The sequence below is a fragment of the Amblyomma americanum genome, chromosome 10 (assembly GCF_052857255.1).
Source record: "Amblyomma americanum isolate KBUSLIRL-KWMA chromosome 10, ASM5285725v1, whole genome shotgun sequence".
Taxonomy (NCBI): Eukaryota; Metazoa; Arthropoda; class Arachnida; order Ixodida; family Ixodidae; genus Amblyomma; species Amblyomma americanum.
This window is the reverse complement of record NC_135506.1, coordinates 80,683,067-80,692,325: the sequence shown is the minus strand read 5'-3', so window position 1 is coordinate 80,692,325 and position 9,259 is coordinate 80,683,067. Positions and strand designations below refer to the sequence as shown.

At 50.9% G+C, this 9,259-nt stretch overlaps 1 protein-coding gene across 1 annotated transcript; it reads left to right on the top strand.

Annotated features, from left to right (window-relative positions):
* Positions 1 to 7,840: 7,840 nt before the first annotated feature.
* LOC144108454 (sentrin-specific protease 1-like) lies at positions 7,841 to 8,200 on the top strand. Its single transcript, XM_077641686.1, has one exon. It carries the CDS (start codon positions 7,841 to 7,843, stop codon positions 8,198 to 8,200), a length of 360 nt encoding a protein of 119 aa, XP_077497812.1.
* Positions 8,201 to 9,259: the final 1,059 nt, after the last annotated feature.

The following is a 9,259-nucleotide window of genomic DNA, read 5'->3' as shown; positions in this document are numbered from 1 at the left end:
GCTGGGGATCAGTAACACCTTCTTCAAGCTGGTGGAAGCGCAGCTTGGAGCACAAATAGTAAAACTCAGAGACACGGCCACAGGAAGAGCGCTCGTGACGAGGTTAGGTCGAGACATGAGTGGTGGTGGGGGTGAAAGTATTTATTTGAATCTTGTAGAGAGGTTGCGCGGGGAGCAATCCCTAGTGGGCCGCTCCCCTTACAGTACTAGGTGGAGTCCCTAATTCAGGAACCCCATTTCTCTGGGCCGCCACTCGAGCTCGCTGAACTAGGGCTTGTTGGGCCCGTAGGTCCAGGCAGCTGAGCAGGCCCGCCTCCCAGTCCTCTCGGGTAGGGGAAGGGGTTAGGGGCGGAAGAGAAGGATTGTGTTGACATGCCCAGACCATGTGTAACGTGCCAGCCGCCTCCCCACAGAAAGGGCAGAGGCCAGAGAAAGTGTCGAAATCTTTGAGCACTGCCGGGCACAGTAGAGTTTTAGTAAAAGTCTAAGCAGTATTCTTTCGTCCACTTTCCCTAGCCCCTTGAGAGGAGCCGGGTACTGACGGTGCGAGTCCCGGTAACAAGCGGAGATATCTTTGAAAGTTAACAGAGGATAGGAGTCCTGGTCCTGATCGGTAGGGTCTACGTCAGGGGCCCGGTTAGTGAGTGCGCGGGCGACCGAGTTGGCGGCCTCATTCCCTGGTAGGCCCTGGTGGTGTGGAGTCCAAATGCGAAATCTGGTCGTGGTGCCCTGATCCCGAGCATCTCTCCGAAGTATTCGTGGCGCTGTTGGCGTTATTCAGCCTAGTTCATAATTCTGGCAAGCCCCTCGCCAGTCAGATAATAATAATAATAATTGGTTTTTGGGGAAAGGAAATGGCGCAGTATCTGTCTCATATATTGTTGGACACCTGAACCGCGCCGTAAGGGAAGGGATAAAGGAGGGAGTGAAAGAAGAAAGGAAGAATAGGTACCGTAGTGGAGGGCTCCGGAATAATTTCGACCACCTGGGGATCTTTAACGTGCACTGACATCGCACAGCACACGGGCGCCTTAGCGTTTTTCCTCCATAAAAACGCAGCCGCCAGTCAGATATGGTGAATTTAGATTCAGCGTGGGAGGCGGCTAGGGCTATTGCTACCTCCTCCGCGTGGGTTGTGATAAGTGCCTTAAAAGTGAGACCGTTCACCTGTCTTCCCTCGTGAACGACTGCGGCCGTGTACCATCCTCCCCTGGAATGATGTGGGTCCGCAACGTCTACACAGAAAACGCTGTTTCTGGAGCCATAATGGCGGTGCATAGCATTCGCCCGCGCCTGCCGCCGTCCATTTTGGTTCTCTCTGTCCATTTAGGTAGGAAGGGGTCGAACACGGAAAGCGCCTCTTCATAGTTCTGGCACTCGTACCCTTTCCTCAATGTGAGGATCATGTTGTATATGTAGCCGGCCCAGTAGGCGACGACCGCACACGGTCTGGGTAAGACGCGTGTATTTATTAGTTTAGGTGCGCCTCGCGCAGCTCCCGATAGGTTTTCACCACCCCCAGTGCGTAGCCTCGCATTGGGGGTAGAGATCGGGAGGTCAAGTGCCCTTTTGATCATCTTGCGGAGAGTAACCTCAAAGATGTCTTCGTCATGCTTGCACAAGTGCAGGTATGGAGTCGAATATAGAATTCGACGTGTCACAAAAGCATGGGCGAGTCGCATCGCATCCCTACTTCTGAGGCCTCCACGTTTGTTGGAGACGCGGCGGACCATGCGGCCCACTTGATCACCAACCTTGCGAAGCTTGGCTATGGTTATGTCAGCGCGACGGTTCTGGTGAATAAATAGTCCGAGGACTCTAATCTCAGCGGCTTTGTGTATGGGTCCGCTAGCCAGAGAGAGAACTATAGGGGTCTTGCATCTCTGCGAGGGACGGAGTGAGTGAGTGAGTAAAAACTTTATTGAAAGAAAGTGTAGATTCGTAGATGTACGAATTCTGATTTTTGAGGAGAGCACTGGAGACCACAGTACGTAGCACAACGTTCCACTACGCTCGCCGCTGTTTGCAGGCGGTCTTCCAGATAACCAATGTTGCCCTCTGTTGCCCAAATGGTGATGTCGTCGGCATATAGCGCATGCTGTACACCTTCAACCTCAGCCAGTTGGGCAGGGAGATGAAGCATTGCGAGATTAAAGAGTAGTGGAGATAGCACTGCGCCTTGTGGTGTGCCCCGTGTACCCATAGTGTAAGGACCGTGCCCCATGTCCTGAATGCGGATAATGGCTTCGCGGTCCGTTAGGAAATGTGTATTGTAATTAAAAGTGTTGTGTCCACAGTGTGTCTCGCTGAGGTGAGAGAAAATGACGCTGTGTTTCACGTTGTCGAAGGCACCCTTCAAATACAAGGCGAGAACCACCTTGTCATTATAAGGGTGCTCGACAGGCGTGAGTACCTCGTGGCTGAGTTGAAGCAAAATGTCTTGTGTCGACTTGTGAGACCGGAATTCAAACATCGTGTCTGCGAAAGTGTTACGGGCCTCCAGACATTGGGAGAGCCGCTCTCGCATCATGGCCTCCATAAGTTTGCCCACACAAGGCGTTAAAGAGATAGGTCGGAGATGATCGGTATTGATGGGCTTGCCTGCATTTGGGATGAAGGTGACAAGAGCCGTTTTCCATTCTAGGGGCGGGGTGTATAGTTTTTCCAGATTGCGTTGATGTATTCTAGCAGGGCCTCATACGCCGACTCTGGAAGGTTGGCCAAAAGCTTGACCGTAATCTTGTCCCTGCCCGGCGCGGTACCCCGTCTCATTTTAGTAAGAGCCGCCCGCAGATCGTGGAGCTGGAACGGACGATCCCGATGCGGATTATCTCTGCCTGCATAGAGATATTCCTGTCCACAGGGGTCTTGGACTTGACAGAGATACTGATCCCGTAAAGTCTGGGCAAGTTGGTCCGCATTACCTTTGAAATTGTGAATCGCTCGTTGCAGACGTTTCTGTGTTTCTGCGCGGTTATAAGTTTGATCTATCAGGCTGCGGAATAGCTTCTAAGTGTTGCGACTAGACATTTGTGTTTGCAACAGAGTTACAGCGATCCACCCAGGTTGAATCGGCGAGCAGGGCAGCATACTCAGCCGCCTTCTGGGTGAGGTCGTGAATCCGCAAGCGGAGCTACCTGTTATGTTTCTGACGGCGCCACCTCTTAGTGAGGCTGCGCCGCGCTTCAAGAAATGAAGGAGATGGTTGTCCACATCCGACACCTTATCTGTGAGTTGTATTTGCTTCTCGTGTTTGTGTAGCGTTCGGAGGAGGGTGTGGGGCCAGGAAGAATAGTCGTTTTGGAGCAGACTGTACGGGGGCAGCGATTGCCGGAAAGCCGTCCAGTCTGGCAGGTGGGCCTGCGCTACGGAGCGGTGTAAGGGGCGAGTGTAAATGATAGTGTTGATAATGCAGTGGTCACTGCCAAGGGTATCCTCGGTGTTGACCCAGTCTGCGTGTCTTATGTTGCGGGTGAGGGTGAAATCGGGTCAGGCGTCTCGAGTTTCGGAGTTACCCACACGTGTTGAATAGACAGGGTCAGTATGGAGAGTATGAGTGGACGCCTCGATCGATACGCCGACGTACGCGACGACATCCGCAAGACGCTCCAGGTCAGCCCAACGTGAATCCGAATCTCCACGCGGCCAGGAGACAGGCGCGGGCAGATTACGTAGAACGGCATCTAGCCAAGCTCGAAAACACGGTGTACACGGACGCAACATTATACCCGTGGAACAGGAATTCAACATGGATTAGAGCAACAGTCGTAGTGGTAGACGACACAGGCAAGCTGATTACCTGCGCAACCACCGGAAGCTATACGATAGCTGAGGCGGAGGGGTCACCGTGCCGCTGGCGGCGGCTGAAGGCTGCCGGAGAAACAAGTCACTATACATCCCTACGGACTAAAAAGAAGCATGCAGAAACTACATGAAAGGTAGAATCTGCAGAGCCGCCCTAAATATCCTCCGTAAAGTAGGGCATCTCAAACGCAACACAACCCACAGGATAATCTGGATTCCAGCACACACGGGAATAGAGGGTAACGAAAAGGCGGATAGATTAACTCGCGAGATCACGTACAGAGCTGAGCAGCCACAAACACTGGGTCACCACTATACCGTTGAGTTCGAATATTCGGAGATATTCAGTTTTCACAGAGCAAGGAGGATTAGATACTCTCTCCGCATAATTCTGTAACACAGCAAGAAGCAGCTGGTTGGCGGAGGCTGCAAACGGGAACTTTCTTTAACTTACGCATCCTACACAAAATGTATCGTACACAATTCTGGGACACATGCCCGTGGTGCGGGGCAACGCCACGCTATACCATATCACCTGGGAGTGCGAACGCAACTACGCATACCACCAACACAAAACCCCAAGTGCGGCGCAATGGGAGAGCCGGCTCACCAGCTGCGAGCTCACTGCCCAAAGGGCACTAGTCGAAGCAGCTAGGCTCAGTGGAGCCCTGGAATAGGGGCCCAACCTTGCTGAAAGAGGTCCAGCGTCGACAGCGGTGAAGACGAAGACCAAACCGCCAATATCTTAAGAGACCTGAATAAAGTGTTTCTCTCTCTATAGACAAAACGTTCGTACATGTGGCGCAAAAACACTTTTCTCGATGCAACGCCACGACGTCTGGTTCAGAAGCGGTGCTGCCGCAGGGAAGAATTTCCACTTGAAGGTGGTGGTTGTGTAAACTTTATTACATACAGGGGAGTTTCGGACGCACAGGTCCTTAGGCCCCCGCACGGCCCCACTGCACTCAAGCATTCATGTCCCGGAGGCTCATGACGCTGGCAGCCCGGCCTGTGGCGATGGCTTGCTTGGCCGGGTCCTCGGAGCCCAGTAGGGTCCCTAAAGCCTCCCCAGTGGTAAGGTGCTCTAGGCCCCACGGGGGAGGATTCGCCGGGCAGAGGAAAAGGATATGATCGAGACTGGCTTTGGGATGGTGGCAGAGGGTACAGGAGGGGTTTGTGTGAACTTGGTGATGGCGAAAGCATATTTAATGGGAAGGTAAGGTGCGTGTTTGGAGCCGCCTCCAAACTGTTTTATGATAATTGTCGAGGGAGGGATGGGGTGGTGGCACAGTTGACGCTCGGCTTTGCAGGCCTGCGTCAGCTCACTGAACGAATGCATGCGCTATCGTGAGAACCCCAGATCGGAGGCCGCCGGTGCCCGGTTGAGAGAACCTCGGGCTAAAACGTTGGCAGCCTCGTTTCCGGGATTCCCGAAGTGAGCAGGCACCCATATGAGCTCCATGTGGCGGGGCGGATGTGCGGCGAGGGAGTTCAATATGCGAAATGCAGGGACGTGAAGAGGATCCATGCGCTGAGATGGCGGAATTAAATTAAATTTGTTCTGGAGGAAAGGAAATGGCGGAGTTTCTGTCTCGCATATGGACCGGCAACGCATCCGCGCCGAAACTGAAGGGATAAAGAAGAGAATTAGAGAAGAAAGGGAGAAAGAGGCGGCGTAATGGAGGGCTCCAAAATAACTTCGACCGCCTGGGGATCTTTAACCTGCACTGAGATCGCACGGCTCACGGGCGCCTATGCGTTTCGCCTCCATCGAAACGCGGCCGCCGTGACATTGTGATATTAAAGCGAACGCTTTACTGGCCGCGAACCTACGAATTCGCCGCGGTGGTACTACGAGGCGGCACATCACGTCACAACGCGCGCCTCGCCGTGGATATTTCTCTCTCGCTCTATAGTCGCTATTCACATGCGCCACTAGTAGCACCGAGCCACAGGTGTTCCGCCGCTGCACCGCTTTGCGCCTTTCCTCAAAATCCAACTTTCAATTTTCAGTGTTCTCTTTCTTCTTTCTCTATGTCCTTAATCCCTTCCTTTATGACGTGGTTCGGGTGTCCACCGAGATATGTGGGACGGTTACTGTGTCATATTTCTTTTTCTAAAAACCAAACAAAACAGGAGCCGACGGCGCCCATACAGTTCTTAGGTGTTGAAAACTTTGCAAAGGCTGTTCATTTTGACGAAAGAAAAGGCGCACAACCGGCTCCGTGGGTCAATAAAAATAACAATAATAATTGTTTTTTTTCGGAATGGAAATGGCGCAGTATCTGTTTCATTTATCGTTGGACACCTGAACCGCGCTCGGGTTCAAACCCGACCTCAGCTGCTGTATTTTTATGGAGGAAAAACGCTAAGGCGCCCGTGTGCTGTGCGATGTCAGCGCACGTTAAAGATCCCCAGGTGGTCGAAATTATTCCGGAGCCCTCCACTACGGCACCTCTCCCTTTCTTCTTTCACACCCTCCTTTATCCCTTACCTTACGGCGCGGTTCAGGTGTCCAACGATAAATGAGACAGATACTGAGACATTTCCTTTCCCCAAAAAGCAACTATTATTATTATTATTATTAAGCGCGCCGCAAAGGAAGGGAAAAAGGTGGGAGTGAAAGAAGAAAGGAAGAAAGAGGTGCCGTAATGGAGGGCTCCAGAATAAATTCGACCACCTGGGGACCATTAATGTGCGCTGACATCGCAAAGAACGCAAGAGCCTGAGCGTTTTGTCTTCATAAAAACGCAGCCGCCCAAGTCGCGTTCAAACCCAGCAACTCCGGACCAGTGGCCGAACGCTCTAACCACTGAGCCACCAACTGCAAAAGCCTGCTTTTATTGCGTTCCACACACTGGATAGGCATCGCACCCTCCCTGCCCCCCTTGGAGGTGGCATGCAGTTAATGATTGATCGCAAGAGATTCATCATCAAATGAACGCTGTGGCCTAGCTATTGCTGAAGTGCCGTATGTCAGCCTCAACGCTGTCATTGCTAATATATTCAGGTCACACATCTCTCTCACCACCGCCACATGTTATCAAAGCGCCAATGAGGCGTCCTCATGTCCAGGGAGCCAGTTGTGCACGGCTCCTTTCCTCAAAGCCATCGCCGTCTAGAATATTGTCAACGCCAACGACAATCAACACAATGAACGCCGACATCCTCCGCTTTGTATTACCTTGGATTACCTGAGCTCATCCTTATTAATATTTTTTTGACAAGCGGGACGAAGTGATGTCGTAGAGTAAAGCCGGAACACACCCGGAGCAGTGATCTGTAGAAACGCTGGCATTGTCGTATTTGGTGATATCAGAAGAGTTTGTTGAGGAGTCATGAGATGTGCGCAAGACTAGCTTCACTCGCCTTGCGCGCCTAAGGACGGTTGTGCCTTCTTGGAGTCGTCTTGCACGCGTTCCTCCGTTGGCCACTGTTCGACCATAGGCGAGGTATTCGGAAAGCCACAGCCCGTCTGCACCTCTGAGGTAAGACGAACGCTTACCGTGAAGAGCGAGCAGCAGACGCTAGCACGGTGACGTTCGTTTACTGCTCTGGGTCTCACGGCAGTTGCAGAGGGACGATTCAAACTGGCATTCAAGACTGATTGAAGAGTGATCCAGTCTCTTCAGCGCCCCTGTGGAAACCTGCAGTGACAAAATGGAGGCGATAACCGCCGTAGTCGACATCGAGGGAGCCATCAAACGTTGTAGCCGACTCACTTCTGCCATGCAGGAAGAAGTGTCTGAAGTGTTGAAGCGGGACCCACCGGAGCAGGTTCTGGTCGAGGCCTTCTCTATGGCTGTCACTCGATGTGACATAGCCATGCTAAGAGAAGGCAATGTGGCTTTATGACAATATCGTGAACTTTTACCTGGCCATGATCGCGGAACGCTCGGAGTGGCGAGAGGGTCCGCGCGTATACGCGTTCAGCACATTTTCTTCACCAAACTGTATCGCTGTGGACCTGGCGACAGAAAACGCTGGACGCAAGGCGCCGACCTCTTCTCTTACGGCAAGATATCTACTGGTGCCCATGCACTCTCAAGACACCTCTCACTGGGTGCTCGCCGTGGTGGATTTCCGGACGCCCGAGATGGTCATATACGACAGCCTGGGCCAGCGCGAGGAGCATGCTGAAAGCATCGACGCATTGGCGCAGTACCCGGAAGAGGTGAGCCACTTGCGTGACTGTGAACTGGACTGGAGGGGGTGGCATTTGTACAAACGTATAGTGCCGCTCCAGAAGAACACCAGAGACTCGGCAGTCTTTATGAGTCGCTACGCCCAGTACCTGACCCGGGACGCACAGACTTTGTTCGAGCAGAAACACATACCACACTTCCGCAATCTTACTGTGTACGAGATTTTACACCACAGGCTCCTTCCATGCTGAAGCCTACTTGTAACAACATGCCTCGGTTCAAGCGTCTGCGTATCCAGTATATGTGATTTGGTGTAATTGTTCTTATTGGGGTTCGCACCATTGTTAATTTTTTTTTCATATCTACTGCCCCTGGGTATTCATTCTCTATATTTCAGGGCCTGTGCAACCGCTTGTCAGCACACTAGCGTTCGTGTTTGTAGTTTTTTCATCTCGCAATTAGTTTTTCATGTCGATTGTGTGCAAATAGTTTTTATTACTGCCGATTGTTTAATGTAGATTGGGTGATGGTAGAAACGTTATTTGAAGAGACGGAACTGGTGGGGGCGAAGACGGAGCAGCGGAGGGCTCGGATATAATTTCGACCGCCTGGTGTTCAACTTCCGCAGACAGCTCACACTACGCGAAAATTTTTCCATCGCCGTGGTGAATATCCGAGCCTCATTCTGGCAAATATTTTATCATGGACTGTTTCAAGATTACGTCAAGATTTTTGTATTCCACTTGCTAATTTGTAATAATTTCTTCATTGATTGGCGACCACGCTGTCAGAGTTCAGTTCCATGTTTTGCATACAATTTTACTGCATTGAAAGTGCATATCTAAATATATTTGGATTGATTGTTGGATCTGTTTTGCTGCGAAAAATTTACTATTTTATTATTCGCAATACGTATTAATTGACACCCAAATAAAGCTCCATTTGCGTTACATATTTTGCGGAAATTCTTGCTCACTCCAAGGAGTTTGCGTATATTCGAATGTGGACAAAACTCCTCTTTCGTTGAGGTTCAGTTGCTTGCTAATGGCTGATAATATTTGATTTTGTAGCTTATTTATTTTACAATTTATTTTACATTTTACAGTTTTCATAATTAAATATTTTTTACAATTGTTATGTAGCCTGACAGTACAGATCCGGTCGAGATTCCATCTTTTGCACACGCGAGGTTGTGAAATCAAGATGAGCTCTCCAGCTTTTTTGCAAGTCTTTTTCTGCAGCCGGATTTAAATTGGTTAGCGCTATTCTGACATTTTTAAGCATTACAAACATTTGTGGCATTGATTTAT